Source organism: Loa loa, assembly GCF_000183805.2.
Source record: "Loa loa unplaced genomic scaffold supercont3.11, whole genome shotgun sequence".
Classification (NCBI taxonomy): Eukaryota; Metazoa; Nematoda; class Chromadorea; order Rhabditida; family Onchocercidae; genus Loa; species Loa loa.
In genome coordinates this window covers 555,455-575,575 of record NW_018108191.1, presented here as the reverse complement: position 1 = coordinate 575,575, position 20,121 = coordinate 555,455, and the positions used below count along the sequence as shown (strand labels likewise).

Genomic DNA, 20,121 nt, shown 5'->3' with positions numbered 1-20,121 from the left:
GCCAATATTTCGTTTTGTAAGATCGTAATGTCACAATAGGAAGATGTTGTAGCTGTGGCAATAATTTCAATCCGCCAATCTAGAAAAAACTAGTGTTGGCTATTTACCCAAATATATTTTTTAAACGGGGAAGAACCGTGTGATGTCTGGACAGAAATTAAAATTTATTAAAATTTGGCATTTTATGAGAATTTTTCTCTACCGAGTATTACTCGATAGCGCTCAGCAGAATATCAGCTTAGAAACAAAATCTTTTGTACTGTTAAAAAAAGATCTGGTAACTACTATTGAAGAATAACAGTCAAAATGCAATGTCATAAAATAAACCTGGAACCATGTTGAATCGAGGAACACCAAACGTTTGATAGAACCTCGTTTTTTAACAAAATCGTCTACAGAAGAGGCATTTTTGGAGTAAACTACCAGTACCTGTCAAAAATATATAGTTACTTGACAAAAAAAACGTAATTTAAGCGCGTAATTTAAGCAAAGCATAAGCATAAGCGCTTTAAGCATAAGCGCGTAACGTAATTTAGTAAATACGTCTATTGACTTCAATAAATACAAGTATTATTTCAAGCATTATCCACAAAGATGAGGATCACAACAAAGGAATTACCGTATTTTCTTGTTCATAGTTCGGAGAGTTATAATCAGGAACACTGGACGACTCATACAAGGTAGTGGAAGATGGCGCAAGAAGAAGACAATGCAATGCAGTGCTTTTACTGTTCTTTTCCCGCGGATGCTTGATAATATCAATATGAATTGGCAGCTGGAAAGTGTGTATTACAAGACAAATTCATTTTCTCTTTAAATAATAGTCGGAAAAAAACAAAGTTAACAGATGGTGGTGGTACAACTTAAGATATTAGCTCTTTAACAGTTCCTCTGTCAAATATTTTTGCTCAAAATCAACCCTACATAGCAAGAAAAGGAGATCACTTATCTCCGGATCGTTCTACTCAAATTAGCTCCGATTATCTCATAATCACAACTTTTTTTTGTTTGGAAAATGACTGAATCATTATACTGTCAAATGAAGAACTCAACCTCTAGTCGCGGGACAAATTTCTCTACATTGGGCATGTAAACTTTGCAGCTGTAACAAAAATACATTCGTTTTCGACCACAGTTTGAGCACACTTGTTTTTTTAAACCTTCCAAACTATTCACGCTCGATATTTTCAACCGCTCCATTTCATCTATCGGAAGCTGGAATAGAAAATTAGTACTGAAAGAAATAAATTGAACTTCCAGAAGGCTCCACACTTTTAAATGATAACTAATACTGCATTGCTTTTTCGTAGGAAGCTAACCACATTTAGTAAGTGTTTATAATCCCTTTTCTTACTGTTAATTTATTCAGTTTGCTACACAGAATACGTCCCTCATCTGTTATCAAAAAATCTTTAGCGGTATTAATCCACTGCGAATGAAACAATCAGATCCAACATGGCGGATGAAAAATCCTCATCTTGATATTCAACGTGAAAATAAACTTTTACATAAATCTACCACACTGCAAAGTTTTAAAACTTCAAATTTGAAAGTAACCCATACAAATAGATAACTAGTAAAATTTTCAACAACGTGGAATGACACCCCATCGGAAACACGGAGCATCCCAATACCTTAAAATCCACGAACATCTCCAGGAATACTTCAAAAGCTGGAAATAAGGATCGTGACCTGCATGAATTAAAATGAATTAAAAAACAGGAAAAGCATTTAGTCTGAGATCGACGTTCTGTTTTTGTATGCTAAATCAAAGTAAGGATTTCCCGAATACCTTTGTGTGGAATGCTGCAACAAACACCATCAAGAACTTTATTGGTATATGCGAAGCACATACATCCATCAATGTAATGCAGAGCTTATGAAGAGAGAAAGGGAAGAAATAAAACACTGCAAAGCCTATCGAAACTGTTATAAACATTAGACGCAAAATAGAAAGGAGGAAAAATCCAATTTTTCAAATTAGAAATCTTTTTGAAAAGAAATCTGAATCAATGAAGAGGTAAGAAAATGGAAAAATCTTTAAATTAAACAGTCATATACGGAAGATAAATTACTATCCAATGATAATTTCACTTTTTAGAGGGACATGAAGTATTTTTATTCGTGCTGCTCAAATATTTTAGAAAATAACAAAAAGTTCTGATGCAATTTATTTACCTGCAGTGGCTTCCGCAGCCCGCCGCAGTGCAGCACGCTTTCCTACCATAGCAGTAAATCCACTCTTGATAGCAGTGACGGAGCACCGACTACCACAGGTTTTACATTCCAAGAAAAATAAACGTGTATCTTTTGTCAGTTCCGTCTCGGAAGACCTACACGTATGACAAGCAACATATTCTTTAATATACTTTCGCAAAACACTTTCAATATGCTTTTGCTGAAAACGTCCTTTAACGATCAAACAACTGTTGCCATCGATTGAACCAGTTGTACCCAATTCTGCCAATAAAAACTGCAGTACATGCTTTGGTTGTCGTTTCAGTAACCGACAAATTTCAGCAAAATTAGCGAATGCTGTCTTTTTGCTACCAGCACGAGCCACCTGCGGTGGTTTCATTACGAATTTCTTCTTTTCACCGGCCGCCAATTCCGGATTTCGTTCACGCATTATACCAAAAACTAATTCCAGCAGTTCTTCATACGTATAATCAGGCCATGCATTTTTGGAATCGATAAGATTTGATAAACCAGCACCTACGACAACTTCAGGCGTCTCTTCCGAAAGATGCTCCTCATCAACAACAGGCACCTTTGGCGCTTTTTTCTTTTTTTTCGGCCCCAACACCAGTTCTTCTGAGTCTACGACTGGAACTACATTTTCGTCTATTTTTGATGTTTCATCATCCAGTACGATTGGCTTCTTCGACTTCTTTTTTTTACCCGTTAAATCGAGTTTTAAGTCCTCATCCGCCATGTTTCGCCGTTTGTGAAACAAAATCTGAAACAACGAAATAACAAATAACGTCATGATATGAAAGACCAAAAGCCTAAAACAATACACTTGAAGATGAAAACATTCCCAAATTACTTTTACTATTCTTCAAAAGCTCTAAAGTAAAAAACTTCACTATCGAGCCGAGAGTGATCTAACGGAGCGCAACTCTACACCTTAAAATCTTTAAAATATTTACTGGATTGGTATACCAAAATATGGATGGTTCGCAAATGCGCAAAAGCATTTCAGCAACGAATTATGGTTCGCACAAAATGCATCATAACATTTAACGTATCAGGACTTTAACAAGCAGCTTAAAACATAACCTTGCGAATAGAAATCTCAAAACCAAAAGAATTTTCCAACAGCCTTTGATCAGTTTATCATAAATGCACTTCTTTTCTGTGTGCTACAATACAGAAATCAGTGTAAAAGCTGAAAAGGAACGTCACAACAAAATAACTCCCACATGATCCTTCTGCACAGAATGATAAAACTCAACAATTATACTTCAATTATCAAAACTGTGTAGAAAGGCTTTCACTCTAGCGCATCTAAAATGACATCATTCAAAAACAATATTTCAAAAGGAGCAACCATTCCATTTTATAAACCACTAGAAGTTAATCTCACTTCCCCTTATAACTTTCCCTATAAATTATGCCTCTAATATTTAAATTAGTGGGTGGGAGAATGTCAAGGGGGAAGAAAAAATCCTAAAAGATCTGAACCCTGTTTACCTCATGCATCGGGGACTTAAAATTTGAAATCGAAAATGCTAAAAACAAAACATCGCCAGATTATGAAAAATATTTGTGATGGAATTGAAGACCTGCAAAAAAATGAACTGGAACATTTATTTAATCCTTATTAAATTAAATGATTTCTATGACGCAAAGCGATTAATAAGATGAAGGCATTACAAATGATAATTTCTATGATGCAAAGCGATTAATAAGAGAAGTAGGAAACATGAACTAACATTATGAACAATGAAAAGGAAGCAGATACATCAGTATAACATTCCTGTAACAAATTCTTAATCTCTGATTTTTACTGCTTGTTTTCTTACTAATTCATCTTTATCAAAATTCAGCTTAGCTTCCATTGCGTACCCTTTTGTACGGAATGCGTAGTGGAAGCTAGATTTTCTTTTTTTAGAAAAATGTATCATTTAATTATTTTACGCCCGATAACCCTAAGCAATGCTACATTATTTATATTCAACAATAAAACAAAAATGCTATTCGTAGTTTGAATTAGTACAGCAGTATGAATCAGTGAACCTTTTTTATTAAAAAGCGAAAAAAAAAAAAAACAAGAAATACAGAAACTCATCTTCCAACATGATGATACTATATGACATAATTAAAATTAAAGTGAACGGTACATAACTAGCTAATCATTAAATAGAGAAAAATGCAGTGCTTATTAAATGAAAGTAGAGATACCCGCAAAATAAATGTACAGTATGACTAACAAATTGTTCATAACGCACCATTTTACGATATGGAACCGAATAAAGAACTTTGAAAGAGACAATAACGAAAAATAGTTGAGAAAGAATGAAATGCACTATAAGATTTTACTTTCAACGTTTGGTAAAAATATTTGAAAAGAAACGTCGTTTATTCCTTGCATCATTCGTTTCATCACTACTGCAGTCCGCCTTAGTGTGGTTTGTTGTGATAGAGTGGTCTGAACTGGAGAACAGTGCGCGTTGATCACTGCCACTAGAACATGCACCAGTATGATTATATGTGTCTGCAAAAAAGGAAAAAACACTGAAAGTTGTAATGACGACAGATAAGACAGATCACTCTTAGAAATCTCACAACTTTGTTTAACACGCACTCATTCCACTAGCATGAAAAAATATACAAAATGAGGAATTATGGGAAAATTAATCGTATTGTAATTTTTTCTTTTTTCTAACAATTTGTGCATTATAAAAATAAACAAATAATTTAGAACAGAGAACAGTATTTACAGAATAGACTAACCGGTATTATTTGAAATTACGTTCTTGTGGGCTGGACGGCGTAAAACTGAACGGAAATTGAAATTACCGATCTGCTGAACTTCCAATCTGAAATGCTCTTCAGTTTTTGAATTTTTTAAATAATCATTGCTTACAAAATTTAGTTACGTATGAAAATATTGTGAAAACCCCTGCTCTACTTCTGGATTTTACGAAAAAGGCTGTAGTTACTTGATACAAGTTAGCGGTACTATTTGCACTTTTATTAATTGCTCAAGTAATTCAAAAACAGATGACAGCTATCTAAAGCGTAAAAAGAAAGTCATTCTAACACAAAATTTTTAATTCTCACTCTTTTTCAGATTCAGAAGCAACGTCATCCGAAACGATTCTTTTCATAGTATCAAAAAGGGCACGGATGTGAAATCGATCAGCTTTCGAACCAGCAGAATCACTTGAATGGGAGGAACGCATAACCTAAACGATGTTTTATAACTTCTTGAAAAAGCAAAATATCTGAATAATAATATCACCGGATGGATTTGAGGATTTGGAAAAATTTTTTGGTTTTATGAGAAGACAACAACTTTTCTTTCTGTTTGAGGTTAGAAAGTTAAAAAACATCAGTAGTTTCAGCATACGTAATAAAGTAACAATTCATATCTTTACACACCTATTATCACGGACATTAACTTGAACAATATGAGTATTGAGAAATTTCTATACCTGGTGAACTTTAATCGAACCTGAAGATGACTGCTTTAGACCTTTACTTGAATCGCTAAGATAAGGAACTGTTTCATCAGCCATTAACATTAATTCATCAGAATCACCTCCTGCAAAAATATAAAGATAAGATCTTTCAATTTTTTCATTATCGATTTTTTTTCATTGTGTGCATTTTTTTAAATTTTTAATTTTTGGCGTGCATTTCGCTAAAAAATTGACCTGATGAATTATTTGCAAAACTATCGACGCCTAATCGTATTCAATTCAACTGGTACCATTTATCAATTTGTAATAAGAAATTAACAAATTACCTGAAGCATTCTCAGTAATGAAACCACATTTTACACCAGAATATGTTTGTGCAACCCGATGTGATATTATATTCCCACTTGCAGCAGAAACGACGTTCACTGCGTAACCCCGACGTTTACTAACACCACCCCATGACAGCGAATCTTCTCTATAACGATATGAATTCATTTAATCTAACAAACATAAAAAATCGAAAAAAAACCATTCACTGTAGAAACCCTACAAGTGAAAAAAACAATTACTTACATTAAAATAAAATTTATCAAAATGTAAACGAAAACAATAATTACCGGTTATGAGTAATTATTTCCTGCCGAGTGTGTTGCTGATTTTCGCAACAATGCTCATCACCTGAAAGTTTCCAAATTCAAACAAAATGTTCGGAATGAAACTAGTGACTTGAAGTTTTATCAATCAGTCCCGACTTATGAATATTTTCATTGGGATAAGAAATAATCCGCAGAAGAAACAGTCCACAAATAATCCATATGTCATCTCGATATGCATGAAAAGAAGCAAAAAAACCAAACATTTATTTTTGTCTGACATTTCATTTAACTAAATACCTTTAGCTTGATAAATAATAGACTGATTGAATGACCTGATTTTGAAAAATCATTACAAGCAATGGCGTGCTGTGATGATGGACTCAGATCTCGCTCACGGCAGTACATCTGAGTTACAAAAACACGTCCACTGGCACTATCAGTGAGTGACTTCGCATCAACAACTGAACCTGACAAAGCAACAATGCTTGCCACTTCTTCGCAATAACTCACCGCTTCTTGACCAGAACAGACTGTATGCAAACTCTAGAAGCTTTAAAATATCATCTATTATTCAAGTTTACTATTGGATTCATTTTTTTACTTTTTCTATTATAAAAAAATCATTAAACTGTAGATATATCAATAACAGAAACAGGACAAAACTTTTTTTAGAAGATGATCGAAAGAGCCACTGAATAAAAATAATATGAATAACATATTTATGTTTTTTTTACGACAATTAAAAAACCAAACTCCAAAATTATTCCATCCGCGTGACTGTACCTGAAAACCCATGCAAAAACTGAACTTAACCTTGTCATCATTATACTGAGAACCAGCCATAGCTTTGGTGCTCGCTTCCTCATAGTTATACTTTTCGCCTAAGCTGTTGATTCCTGAAAGTCTACTGATTTGAATAAAAGGAACAAACGTATTCAATGATGTGTCGTTTTCCCAAAAAATGTAATAATAAATTTACCTGATTCTATGCTGGGTCTGCGGCGACATAATTCGGCTTGCACCTGTAAACGGCTAGGTATTTGCTGCGCGCTCGACAACCCACTATTTACAGATATTCTGGTAATGACGGATGTACCATCCTGCCGCTCCATATCGTTCAACAACGGAGATTTCTCATGATTACCTGCAACAAAAAAGACAGTCACAAATTCGTTTATCCTATACGTGTTATTTTAAATCGAATAGCAGACAAGAGATCTGCAGGAATTATGTATCAAAACTCACGCATATTCACTTCATGCCAAATTTCATCATCATCAAGATCGTCTTGATCAGGTTTTGATGAACCACTACCAACACCGCATCCACCATTTCGACATAAAGACAGAGGTACGACACCATAAACATAAGCTAGCATAATGGGAACTCCTACACCTGTAAATGTAACCCAATGCTAATGTATCCAGAAGACACAACTAATTAATATTCCTCCCTAATAAATTAATAAAATGCTAAGTAATAATCCAGAATTTGTGATTCGTTATATTGAAATGGTCAAAAAAGTGAATGGAAAACATTATTTCTTATAATTAAAAAAAAAACCAATATTTTTCTATAACAGATGAACTAACCAACAGCCATTACAGCCAAAACTGGACTAACGACTAGTGAGCCTACTACACTTCCAGCCGTTAAACAACGTCTACGAATTTTAGTTAAATGAGCAAAGCGCTGGTTCACTTTCCTGAGAAATATTAAAAAATAAATTATTTAATATGACAAGAACTGAATAATACCAAGCAGTTATGATGCTGCAAAAAACGCTGCAAAAAAAGTAAATGAAATACATATAACTATTTAAGAGCGGATGGCACATTTTCTCTGCATTCCACAAATTACGACTGTCTGTGTTACTAATCTGGTGTTCAATGTTACGTCTCGATCAGTTAAATTGAACTAGATAGAGATGAAGGGACAAACTACTGGTGGTTTGAAAAAACGAATTATGGTGATTTGAAAGTGGTCATACTGTTGTGAAGCCGGCCAATAATAGACAGAATTCAGATCAATTAAGCAATACACTGGCGAATTATTGTACTTATCGGTTTCGAAGAATCAAGTGACTTTTAATACAATGGAAAAAATAAAGACTAGAATCGAATTACCTTCCAACAAATACGGGTACACCAAAAATTATGCCTGGGATTGCCAAACCTGCAATCAGTGCAATACCAACAGGTGCACCAATCAAAGTCCCAACCTGACACAGTAATTTCTTCTTCCTGGTCCAAGGTTTTTTTCCCCAAAAAGTGCAGCCTGTAGGACTGAAAGAGCAAAAAATTATCCAGCTCATTCTTTTCGATGCAAAGTTTTTTTACTTATCCAAAAAACTGAATAGAAACACCGCAAACTATCAAATAAATCCACTTTTTTGCAGTTCGGCTTTTTTCGTAGAATAACTGTCGAGTAGCACTTTTTAGTGAATATTTTATTGGTCAGCGTTGAACGTTTACTATTGATATAAAATATATCAACTAAACTACCTTAGGTAATGCAGATCATTGATTTCCCGCAAACAAAGCCAGCAGAACTGAGCGCTGCACATCGCACAGACCATATGATTGCATGAACCATCATTCATTTTAACGATGTATGTACGACATCGAGGACACGCTTTGATATCTCCACCTAAATTCAATCAAATAATAAACCTGAGAAATAAGACTGAAACATTGCTTTCATCGTAATGCATTCCTACAGTATGTATGAACATTAAGTGGACTGTCAACTAATTAAAAATGTTTGTGTGAATGTCATTTTAAAAGTGATTTTAGAACTGTATGCCTTATCCAAAAGTGTTTAACAAAAAGGTATAATGATTTAGAATGAAATAAAAAGGGTTAATAAGTTTTCAAAACAAAAAAAAACGTTTTAGGGTGCTTTCTTGTGTAGCCGAAAGCTGTGGCACTGCTCGTCGATATATTTCTCCACGTTCCTTACGAGCCTCATCACATGTTTGACTGGCATGCCATGGTCCTTTGCAGTGATAACAAAAAAGTGCACCACAACCGGGACGTTCACAGCGTAGTTCGGGACAAGCAGCACATGCCGTTGCGATAACCGCGTACCTAAATTTGAGCACTAACTTCTGATAAAACAATCGAGGCACCTACAGTTTAATTATGTTTGTCTGCTATTATCTTCATATTTGAAAGACCTTTTCTACCATTCAATACATCATTCGCCGATAATGGCACTTTTTCATACTAGTTACGTTCTCACGAATCATTTCTTCGGATGTTAACGGTAGTTTTGATCTATTAAAGTCTACCATTAGTTGGCAGTGTCTTAAATTATTGCGAAAATCCAGAAGCAAATGTTGCTATCCTTATAATCACGTGGCCATTTCCACTCGTGCCGACACGTTTAGAATTTCGTGATGGAATTCATGTTATTAATAATTACAATACCCATAAGTAGATTTGTTTTTCATTATAAACGGTACTTTCCTTTTAGTTCAATTGCTATCACAGTCTATTAGCAACAGCAAACGCAGACTGAAAACATGATTTTTTTTTCACTAATACCTACCATGAATCCATTACAGTTTCATATTTTCGAAAACAAAGAAAAGTTTAAAATTAAAAATGGAGAAACTAACGTGCAGTCAGGTGCTGGACACCATCGAGTATCTGGATCCATCATTAGAACTCGTCTCAGTGAAAATGTTTCATATTTTTCGATTAAATCAGGACAGTGTGCCATTAAGTAGTAGATGTCGCTTGGATGAAGCAGTTCACTGCATTCTGGACATGTTAACTGTATCCTGCTTTCCATTATCTCCACTTGCAAGTACTGCAAATAACTTAGAAGTCTAAAGAAAACAAAAAGGAATCGCTTTCTAATAAGTATATTAGCAACAAAAATGTTACGAAAAATTTTCTGTACATCTTAAAGTTTTTATTGCTAACTGAAGAAGGGGCGATGTAAAAAGTCACTTTAACTAACGAATCAACAGCAACAATTTGAAGTTGACTTTGTTCATTTATGTCTGTTTCTGGCATGAATCCGTCACTATCAGATGATAAGTAGTACATAATGGCTGGATCTCAGTGATTCAACAGAGATGCTTTAATCGAAGAAACCTAACCTGTACAAGACAATTTTTACATGATCTATGGCTGCAGCAGGAAAGACGGGGAAAGTTCGCTAACGGTTGTCGAATGAAGCACAATGGACATTCCCAATGTTTTCGAGTCGGAGCAGAGGAACCGTTCAATGGTGAATGTTGTGGTGCTGGTTGTAGTGAACTGATATCAGATATGACCACTGCACCAAAACGTGAAGATTCATCATTAATGTTTTGTAATGTCTGCTCAAAGTCTGATTCGCTACCATTAATACCAAACCCTAATAAGAATAAAAACCTGAAATCTCTTACTGCTTCACACACCTCAAGAGACTTCAAACTGCTTTCCTTTCTACTGCTAAGTATATCCACTTTCAAAGTACGGAATTAGAACAAGTGTATTTCATTCCGTTAACTGCCCCTAATATCATTTATAATGGAATAACTACATAACTAAATGGTATAGATATTTCATCGTGTTTTAAACGTAACAATAGCTGAAGAGTATTGAAGGGTGGGCATATTACTGCAAGCTTCATCTATGCTAATAAAAAAAAATGTTTCTTGTTGTTTGATAACGGAAGGGGTTGTAGAGTAATTTAAAAACTGTTTGATATCTCGCATCAAATCCTTTTTTTCCCATAAAATCTATGTACAAAAAAATAAAATTTATTTTTCAAAAAAAATCTAATCCATTTTTCTTAAAAAGATCTATTTTTCCTCTTTTTCTATTTTTCATAAAATCTATTTTTCCATAAAATCTCTATATCCTACATTCAAAATGCAGTCTAATCACCAGATATTATGTTACCGAATATATTGGTGTTCTTAACAAAATGCAATAATGCACGAAAGTTACCTTGTTCATCTTCACTATTCGCAAATTGCGATTGTCCACCAACACTTGATGAACAGCTATCTTGGAGAATTCTCGAATCTAACTGTGGTACTGAGCCAGCATTTGCATTAGACAATTTACGTTCGTTAATTGTTCGATTCATTTCATCGATACCTTTTGATGATGCTATATCTATTACACTACTGCTTCTGAAACGAAGACAGCTTTATTCATTTTTCGTTCACAATGAATTTTTTAAATTTTCATATAAAACCAATAAAAATTTCAAAAGAAAAACTGATTTTCATCTTCCATCCTTCACAGGCCCTTGTTTTGTACCAATTATAGACTTGAAACAATTCTATTACACTACTACAGTACACTTCATGTCATTACAAAAATGACTCCTCGTAATAAATCAACTTTTTTTTAAATATGGATTCTTGGAGGAAATAATATAATAATCAACAACAATAAAGGAGCTTTTGGAGAGACGCAATACACGACAATCTTAATGTTGGGATTTTAGAAAATTTGTGTTAGTCTATATTCAGCAATAATTAATAAAATTTCGACTATTCAGGCGATACATATATTTGATAAAAGATGTAACAACGCAAAAAACAAATACGAAATAAATTATCTGCATGAAACAGAAGCAACTATTTACAGAGAATATTCTCACATCTACGATAAGTCAAGACAGAAAATAAAGATATCAACTATGAACAATTTATTCGCTAAGATAGGGACATTCAATACTGGCGATTTAGACGAACGAAAAAACATCAAGTTTTGTCGAAAACTCGAGAAAAAATATTCCATTTAGAGAAACTAACATTTTATAATTTAAAATCAAATAATGATCAGCACTAATTACCACAACTGTTTATTAAAATTATCGAACGATAGATGTCATTGAACTATTAGCGTTTATTTACTAGAAAACTATTAGCGTTTATTTTATTTACTAGAAAGCGTTTATTTAGTTCACTGAAATCAAACAACTAGCATTATTTCCCATAACTGTTTAATTAAGATGATAATATATATTTTAAACAGAATGGAAAGACAGAGATTACTCAACTGTTGAATATAGATATTTTCGTTTAAGGTTCCAAATACAAATCGAACAGCTTTATGTCAAATGAAGAACTTTTTCACAAAAGTGATTTACTCGTACACTACATGAATAAACATCAAACGCAATTTACACATTACGAAATCCTTGCTTTTCATTTGCCTATGTACATATCCAACTATCTCCCCTTAGCAACAACAAAAGCCAAAATGCAGTCAAACATTCAATAGTTTCCCATTTATTTTCCTTATCTTCATAGATTTAAAATGGATACTGAAATTCTATGATACTCGATCTGACACAATCATATCTTCCGATTCCAGTAGCTTATAAGATTTTTCTCCAGAACCTACGCATAGCTCCTACATTTTCTCATTTCCTCCTGTTTGATGTACTTTTTTTGGTATAACTGTATACGACCCAGTTCAACGAGAGTTAATAAATTAATTTGCAACTTCCGAAAAAAAACTTTTCAATATAAGAAAATTTTGTTTGAAGCAAGCTTGCAGCAGTGTTTTGTCAGTTTGAATTGTTAACGTATCTAAATAACTTTTTTTTTTACCATTCTGAGACGTTACTCAAATTCAGTTATTTGGAAGTAACTGTTTTCTATCTTGTCCAATTTTATCTACTATTCCAAACTAGTCTTTCCTGGTCCTACCCTGGTAAAGAAAATAGAGAAGAAGATAGAAATGATTTCGAAATCACAGCCAATCATTTTTCGTGTAGTGAAATAACTTAAAGTTATAATAGCTGACCTAAATACTTGCTATCTTATAATAATTTACTAGAACTACTTATGTTCACATCGCCATCAGTGTCTTAGATGCAATTTAGGGATAATTCACGACACCAAATGCAGACCACCTACCAAAATATTATCTTATCTACTTAGATGCTGATTCATTCCCTCACTGATAGCTTTTTCCCTGCAATGTTTTACTTCTGAAAGCACATATTTAGAAATAAATTTAGATTCGAATGTTGCTTTACAAGGAAGAGTAACGGCCTAGTAAGAGCTAACACTTATGAATGGAAAGTGAAGGTGTCGAAAATTTACAATCTTTCAGCGAAACCGAAAAAATACTGTATTTTATGATTGTTCGAATACTCCGTTACACCAACTACAGATCGTCGGGAAGTAATTTTAGAAAAATCAGTGGACGAGAAGTAAGATTAGTATCGATAGGATTGGCTAGCTACAATCCATATGTAACTGTAAGCCAATACTCTTGACTTATTACACTACCAAATCATAAAGGTTAAAAACGTATTCTTAAGGTGGAAGGCCTAAAGGATGATGTAGTAGCAGATAGCGTACCCTTGTGAGCATAACATATAATTGTAATTACAAAAACAATGGAAAGTAGTAACAATACACAAAACAGATGAAATCTTGCTAGTCAATATGAGAGAGAACAAGCACGAACCTGTTGTATTTTCGATGTGATCTGGCATGAAATAACGATGCGAAATTCAATCTAGATGGTTTCGCGTGAATCCACTTCCCCTTATCCTCTTCATCATTTTTCGTTATCACACCATATTTTTCTTCTACAAGCAAAACAGTATAAAGCCCCATTGCTTAAGCTTTTACAAAAATAATTACATGTCTGCAATTAATATCTAGCTCAGGACGACCGGTGAATTGATAAATTCTCCCGTTTACCTCTCGAACAAAATTAACCTTATCTAAAACCAAAGCTACTCAAATTTGAGTCCTTTCCGGAATAAAACAATTTTAGTGGCAATTTTCTTTATTCTACATGATACAGTAGTCTCGGAGAGATGCAAAAGTGTGTTCTTCTCCCTCTTCTCCAGAAAAAAAGAAAAATGACTTGGAATCATATCAAGTTGATGAGAACAACTGGACTTTCCTTATAATAATTTGTTCCTTACCGGTTAAAAGTCTTGAACTATTTAAAACTGAAAGATCGACATCTCCTAGCAAAGATACCGAATCATCGCAAAGCTCTGTACATTCCGTAACAGTTCCAAGTGTCTTCTTCTGGCTCATCAATATCGATACTGCAAAACATGTTCGGATATGTAAATGGGTATGCATATGCATAGATGGATGAACTCTACCCATTAAAATTTACTCGAACAAATTTGGTAAATCTTCAACATTATATTATATCAAATATTTGAAATGAACGAAACAAGACACAAATGCTGATGTACTTCACGTAATTCACGTTAACCTTACTACTCTAAACTACATGTAATAGATGCACAAAGCACAAAAAAACACGATGAAAGCAGGAAAGGTAAAATGGGACGCAGATGTGATACCAATTCCGTCCCACCGTTTAAACACAAATATCAAAATGAGATGAAGTAGACAAAATATACTGAGATAATGGATGAGTCATTCGTTGTTCCAATCTATTCTTTCAAGCTACTTGCTACTCTATCAAAATCTTTGGACGCAATGAACAAGGGAATAAAGACAGGTCACTGGATACTTCCTCTTTTGCGTGTACTTTGGTGCCTTACACTTAATTATACGTCATTTGCACTGGAAATTCCATATGAAATATTCGAATTCACTTGGAAAGCGCTATTGTCCAACGCACTATTTGGTTGGAAAAGCGAGAGAAACAACAACCGATAGTACACAGCTGACAAAGGATGATATGTTGGGACAAACTCTTCCACTCCAACTATTCATCAAAATCACTCGCCACCATTGCTTTTCATTAATATAATTTTCTTTCTTATCTCTGTCTCCCATCCATTTTTTCTCAATTTTTCTTTTCATCCATTGCAATCATTAAATACAGTAATTCTTAAAAAGATCTCTTAATCTCTACTTGACATGTTCTCTTTTTTACTATGCTGCTCTCTTTCTTCCACCATTTATCTTACCTATTTCCTGATCATTTCTCTCGTCTTTACAGCTGCAAAATTTGATGGGTTCTTGAAGGGTCAGGTTTGGAGATGAATAGCTGACGTGTTCCAGTTGGCGCACTTCACGTCCTCTGAATGTTAGGTATTAGCGGTATTGTGGTGTTTCGGTTCAGTTTATAGTAAGGATGATTTTAAAATGGTGAAGGTTGATGGACTGTAAAAGTAGTTCCTTATTGTGGATCTAACTCCGATATCCAGATTTTGTCACTTGAATCTCTTGAAGTTCTACAACCTCAGTTCTTTACTGCTGAATAACTCCTTGAGAACTTGCTTACCATTGGTGCGACTCTTTTTCATTTTTCTTCATTTAGTCTTTGTGCTCATTCATATTCTTTTATGTTTTTTTTCTTTTTTAGATTTATTTGTGAAGCTAAGAATAGATTGTAAGATGAGCAAGACGCATCCACCCGAACTGAAAAAATATATGGACAAGCAGGTTGACCTGAAATTGAACGGCAATCGAAGTGTATCAGGCATTCTTCGTGGTTTTGACCCGTTCATGAATATTGTTGTTGAAGACGCTGTCGAAAATTTGAAGGTTACATCGTATCTCTCTTATACTTATGTAAGCAGTAAGACTAAAATAATCGCTTATTTATGAATAAGATTTTACTTCATGAATTCGTAGGGACAATACTATTGTAATGATCTCTTAAATGAGATGAAGTGTTCATCCTCAGTATAAAGGTGGTACACCCGCTGATGCAGTTGTTAGTAGGTTGATTGAAATAGACGTTCTTTGTAAGTAGTGTAGAGACTGGATGGTTAGAAAACAGATCTCAGTTGACTTGATGTGCCATCTTCATTTTGCTTCTATCTCCTCTGACCTCGTATAATTAGATTTTCCTGCAGTTGAAAAAAACTGTTGTTCAGTATTTTTGCTGTGGCAGCAGTCCTTTCGGATTGCCGAACTGATAATTGATAAAGCTTATGCATTGTAGAATGGTGATAAAAACGAGATTGGAATGGTTGTTATTCGCGGAAACTCAATAGTCATCATGGAACCCAAAGAACGGTTGGACCAACGATAAAGTTTTCTTTAGCTCGTCATTATTTTTGTTGCCATTGCATTTTTGTTTTTTAAACCGTTTTTTTCCAATTTATGATAATCCTTGTTTACATTCGTTTTTAATTAAAGTTCTGGTTGGTCCTATACTTGCAATTTCCATTGCTTTAGTAGCCTTCCTTTTAGTTCCGGATTCAGTATAAAATTTTGGGCAAAGTCATTCGATAGACTTTTTTACTATTTTGATCTACTTAGTTTCCTTGCTATTTTCTGTTAAATTTACACTAAGACGCTTGGATACTGAAATTAGGATGCGGTTCAAGTGTGTTTAATTTGGTTTTCATTAAAATTTTACTTTGGTTGTTACGCTCCTGCCAGCGCTGCAATGTCTGTCCAGTTTTCATCAGACTTCCTCGCTGTCTCAATGTTATATTAATGCTGTCATGTTCACGGCACTGCTTGCTTCTTGGTGTTGTATTTTAAGAGAGTTTTGACTTTAAGGATACGTATTCTTTTTTCGAAAATAAAAAATTGTTGGAACACTGCTAGAAGTGAAAGAAACGACTAAAATATAACATTGGGTCTTACTTCACAACAACAGTTACCCACTCTATTACTTCTAGATTCTCGCAACTAAATATCCATTTTTAAAAGTTCGGTAATGTATAATTCTTAGTGATGAAGGATTTCTTTACTGACTATTCCCTTGGAATAACATTGAGATCAACGGAAGAACTGAATATGACGCAGAAAAAACACCGCGAGGTTTTTGAATTGCTGCACGATATTGGTTCCCATGGTGTTCAATTCCCAAACTTGTAATTCCGTTTATTACTGAAGCAAGTAGTATATAACGTTTATTAGATCATATTAAATACTGGCATGGTGGTGCATTTAAATACCATTGTGGCTTAGCTGTTTTACATCACAGAAAGAAAGGTAAATAAAATTATTCGTGAGAGTTTTATTGAATAAAAATCAGTCTGATACGAACTGATGACTAGAACAAATTGCAAAGAAAGAAATTTTGTCTGAAATCCATTCGGTATGTTAATCTGTTATCGTTATCCGATTTCGATTGCATGGGGTAGTTTCTTTGGCGAAAATATGGTCCTTTGGAAAAAAGGCATTTTTGTAATGGGTTTTTTCTTTTTTGAAATTTTACAAGGAACTTTCACCAAGCAACGAGTGCAAGGAAGGTTCAAACAAATGAAATAGATGAGGCTTCAGTGGAATTTGTTTCAAACTTACTAGGTGTTGGTTTATTTATTTGTTTTTTTTTTCTACCATTAACTTCTAACTTCCTGTTCGTTTGCAGTATCGTATTTATTCCACATTACTTGTAGCTGGGAATTTAACCTTTTTATGGAAGTCCCATCTAGTATGCCGTTAGTGAATGCATTTGAACAGAATACACCACGAATAAACTTCAGTTACAGCAAATAATTCCCCAAAGATGATTCATGTCTCAACAATCAAAGATTTTTTAAATTTTTTGGGTTAAAAATATCTTAAATTTAGGACTAGGAGACCATACTTTTGGTTTCAAATAGCTCAACTTTTGTTCATTTTCTGATTTCTAATATGGCATGTCTGCCTTCTCAAACCGTCTATTATATTCAATAGCCCACTCAACAATTTAATGCATTTATCACTTCTGTGTTTTGTTTGTTATCCTCATTAATTCAGTAAATTCATCCATGAGTGTCGTCAATTCGTATATCTGTTCCAATAACTAAACTTATTTTTCCATCTCACTAATTGACTTTGTGAAATCAAAAAATCACAACAAAAATAACCATTAATCAAACAAACAAACAGATAAAAGCTAAACAATATTTAACGTTCAGTAATGTGAATCCATTTCTATGTAAAATGGTTCTTTCATCAACCAATAATTTGAGGCAACCTTTTCGTTTACCTTTTTTCTCATATTGCTTCTAAAATCTTTGTTCGCTGAGAATCGCCAAATTCGCGCAATGACAGATTGACCGTAGTGTTGACGTTGCTACCAATCAGTAGGTCATCATCGTCATCCAGATTTAGGTTACTGTAATTTTTCGTTAGCTAGTTGTTAATGGTAATTTGCCTTTTTGATTCTAAAATTACCGAAAGTGTATTGCATGAGTGAAGAGAGATGCACGTTGATCGTGTTATTAGTTTGATTCCGTAGCTTCGACATCATTAAGTGTGCAATACTGCGCCACTTTGCAATCAAACTTTACAACCAATGATCCATTCGCTATCGAAATACAGTATAGAGTTTTGACAGTGTATGGATCACTGATCAGTGTGACGAAACATGTGACTGTCACTAAGATTATAAACATTGAAAATCTAAAGAAAAGTGAGTTTAAATTGAAAGAAAACGGAAACGAACATATCCTCGAGCTCATCATTATCTTGATCATCTGCCATCAGCGCTTCATACTCTTCCAAGCAGTACCTATCCCAATCGTTCAATTCCTCTTCACCATCAGTCTGTAGTTATAGGAATTTCTCAAAAATCTTTCAAATTTCTCATTGGAAGTGGAAGGTATGTAAAGAGCGGGAAAAAAACAAATTGCGCTCTATTGAACAAATTAATCAAGCAAAAGTCAAACCACTGTAGCTCGCTCTCCTTCATTAGCTTCCTGTTCATAGTACTTCACCCAGTTAACAAATGTATTGAAAAATCTGGTACATAACGGGCACTTCTTCAAATCCGACAGTGAAACGACATTCGGTTGCTTCGGTCGTATTAAATCTAACAGCTGCAAAACACATTCAATTTAAAATTCCTGAAATATTGGCAATTCGGCAATTATAATTAAAGCATGTGAGAATTCTTTCTTGGTGCGAGTAAATTATGAGCTTACATTACAAACTACGTCATCGAAACGCATTGAATCGATATTGTGCTGATCCATTTTATTTTTAACACCGTTGTAGAAATATTCCATCTCGTACATTGATAATACACCATCACCATCCAAATCTAGGCATCGAAACCAGTACTCCACGCTGTAAAATTTGTAAAAATTCAACAGACTTATGTGAACGACGAATGTCGGAATTTCGGTTTGTACACATCCAGTTAACCTTCCAGTGAACATAAGCCATTTGGTAGAAATTTCATGTAACTCATTTGTCGACTAACTTTGATCTTGTTATTGCTCCACTAAAATTTTTTGTAATCAAACACACAAAAACTAAATACCTAGTAGGATGCCTCTTATCTTCTTCCGCAAGTAAAAATGCTACAAAATCAGTGTAACCGATGGTTTCAAGCGCCTCACGGATACGCTTTCCCGCTGGTGATCTTGTCACTGCTCCGCTAAATATCCTATCGATAATTTGTGGTGGAAGTGCTGGAAATGAGCAGCTTGAATTAAAATTTAATTAATATTAGTATATACTTATGCGTTAGCAATAGTGATAGCAATAGGCACAATTAAATGTAATCATTGTGTCACAACTATAATAATTATTTTAACCTCGTAAATGGTAAAATGAAAACATAAAATCACATGGAAATATATTATCTAGATGTTCTCCATAGCAAAAAACATATTAAAATTTCTCACCTCCGTTACAATGTTGCGACATATCGATTTTGCTGATAATCAAGTCGTGATCTTTGTCTAATTCATAAAATTTAGCAATAAATTACATAGAAATGCTCATAGCTGAAGTAATTTGTTATCGCATGGTAGATTTAAGTGAATTCGGATAACTAAAATAATAGAATTACCAGAAAGTACAAATATATAAATCTTTTGAGGGAAGTATAAGAAATATAAATCTTTCAGAAAGAGAAATCTCTGGAAAAGATTGATATATTTATGCTTTCCCTCATGCAGTTTGCTGATAAGGAAGAGCATTGGTAACATTATGAAATTATTACAATTTAGCTTAGTACTATTCTAAAAGATTTGTATATAATGACAATATATGGATGGTTATT

The 20,121-nt window shown here is 34.0% G+C and overlaps 5 protein-coding genes across 5 annotated transcripts in view; 1 reads left to right on the top strand and 4 right to left on the bottom strand.

Annotated features, from left to right (window-relative positions):
- Window positions 1-1,221, bottom strand: part of LOAG_16651 (hypothetical protein) — a 2,164-nt gene extending 943 nt beyond the window's left edge. Inside the window, exons 1-3 of the mRNA XM_020449298.1 lie at window positions 1,054-1,221; window positions 620-775; window positions 328-429 (exon numbers count right to left, since the gene is read on the bottom strand). Of these exons, the coding sequence (XP_020307216.1) occupies window positions 328-429; window positions 620-775; window positions 1,054-1,200 (405 nt within the window). The 5' untranslated portion in view covers window positions 1,201-1,221. The remainder of the gene's footprint in view (window positions 1-327; window positions 430-619; window positions 776-1,053) is intronic.
- A 597-nt stretch (window positions 1,222-1,818) lies between these two features.
- On the bottom strand, window positions 1,819-3,371 carry LOAG_05570 (eukaryotic translation initiation factor 2 subunit 2). The gene is made up of 2 exons (XM_020446900.1): window positions 3,283-3,371; window positions 1,819-2,959 (listed from the first exon to the last, which is right to left on the bottom strand). The coding sequence occupies exon 2, from the start codon at window positions 2,933-2,935 to the stop codon at window positions 2,171-2,173; it is 765 nt and encodes a 254-aa protein (XP_020302815.1). The 5' UTR covers window positions 2,936-2,959; window positions 3,283-3,371; the 3' UTR covers window positions 1,819-2,170.
- Window positions 3,372-4,317: 946 nt separating this feature from the next.
- LOAG_05566 (UbcM4-interacting protein) lies at window positions 4,318-14,290 on the bottom strand. Its single transcript, XM_020446896.1, has 19 exons — window positions 14,156-14,290; window positions 13,687-13,810; window positions 11,197-11,384; window positions 10,359-10,618; window positions 9,870-10,063; window positions 9,137-9,336; window positions 8,752-8,896; window positions 8,374-8,532; window positions 7,840-7,952; window positions 7,493-7,642; window positions 7,227-7,391; window positions 7,061-7,143; window positions 6,580-6,790; window positions 6,269-6,329; window positions 5,978-6,126; window positions 5,664-5,773; window positions 5,290-5,414; window positions 4,960-5,045; window positions 4,318-4,720 (listed from the first exon to the last, which is right to left on the bottom strand). The coding sequence occupies exons 1-19, from the start codon at window positions 14,271-14,273 to the stop codon at window positions 4,548-4,550; spliced, it is 2,814 nt and encodes a 937-aa protein (XP_020302814.1). The 5' UTR covers window positions 14,274-14,290; the 3' UTR covers window positions 4,318-4,547.
- Window positions 14,291-15,354: 1,064 nt separating this feature from the next.
- LOAG_05564 (small nuclear ribonucleoprotein G) lies at window positions 15,355-16,740 on the top strand. The gene is made up of 3 exons (XM_020446895.1): window positions 15,355-15,449; window positions 15,526-15,707; window positions 16,111-16,740. The coding sequence occupies exons 2-3, from the start codon at window positions 15,558-15,560 to the stop codon at window positions 16,198-16,200; spliced, it is 240 nt and encodes a 79-aa protein (XP_020302813.1). The 5' UTR covers window positions 15,355-15,449; window positions 15,526-15,557; the 3' UTR covers window positions 16,201-16,740.
- Window positions 16,741-17,974: 1,234 nt separating this feature from the next.
- The window catches only part of LOAG_16650 (EF hand family protein), a gene marked incomplete at its 5' end in the record, with an annotated part of 13,411 nt that continues 11,264 nt past the window's right edge, over window positions 17,975-20,121 (bottom strand). Inside the window, 5 exons of the mRNA XM_020449297.1 lie at window positions 17,975-18,225; window positions 18,556-18,656; window positions 18,779-18,928; window positions 19,034-19,178; window positions 19,375-19,525. Coding sequence (XP_020307215.1) covers window positions 18,105-18,225; window positions 18,556-18,656; window positions 18,779-18,928; window positions 19,034-19,178; window positions 19,375-19,525 — 668 coding nt within the window. The 3' untranslated portion in view covers window positions 17,975-18,104. The remainder of the gene's footprint in view (window positions 18,226-18,555; window positions 18,657-18,778; window positions 18,929-19,033; window positions 19,179-19,374; window positions 19,526-20,121) is intronic.

Coding starts and splice junctions, on each gene's coding strand:
- LOAG_05564 (XM_020446895.1), top strand. CDS start 15,558: ATGAGCAAGACGCATCCACCCGAACTGAAAAAATATATGGACAAGCAG. Junction 15,708..16,110: donor ACGCTGTCGAAAATTTGAAG/GTTACATCGTAT, acceptor TATGCATTGTAG/AATGGTGATAAAAACGAGAT.
- LOAG_05570 (XM_020446900.1), bottom strand. CDS start 2,935: ATGGCGGATGAGGACTTAAAACTCGATTTAACGGGTAAAAAAAAGAAG.
- LOAG_05566 (XM_020446896.1), bottom strand. CDS start 14,273: ATGAGCCAGAAGAAGACACTTGGAACTGTTACGGAATGTACAGAGCTT. Junction 13,811..14,155: donor TAGTTCAAGACTTTTAACCG/GTAAGGAACAAA, acceptor TTTTGCTTGTAG/AAGAAAAATATGGTGTGATA. Junction 9,337..9,869: donor TGTCCAGCACCTGACTGCAC/GTTAGTTTCTCC, acceptor GCTCAAATTTAG/GTACGCGGTTATCGCAACGG.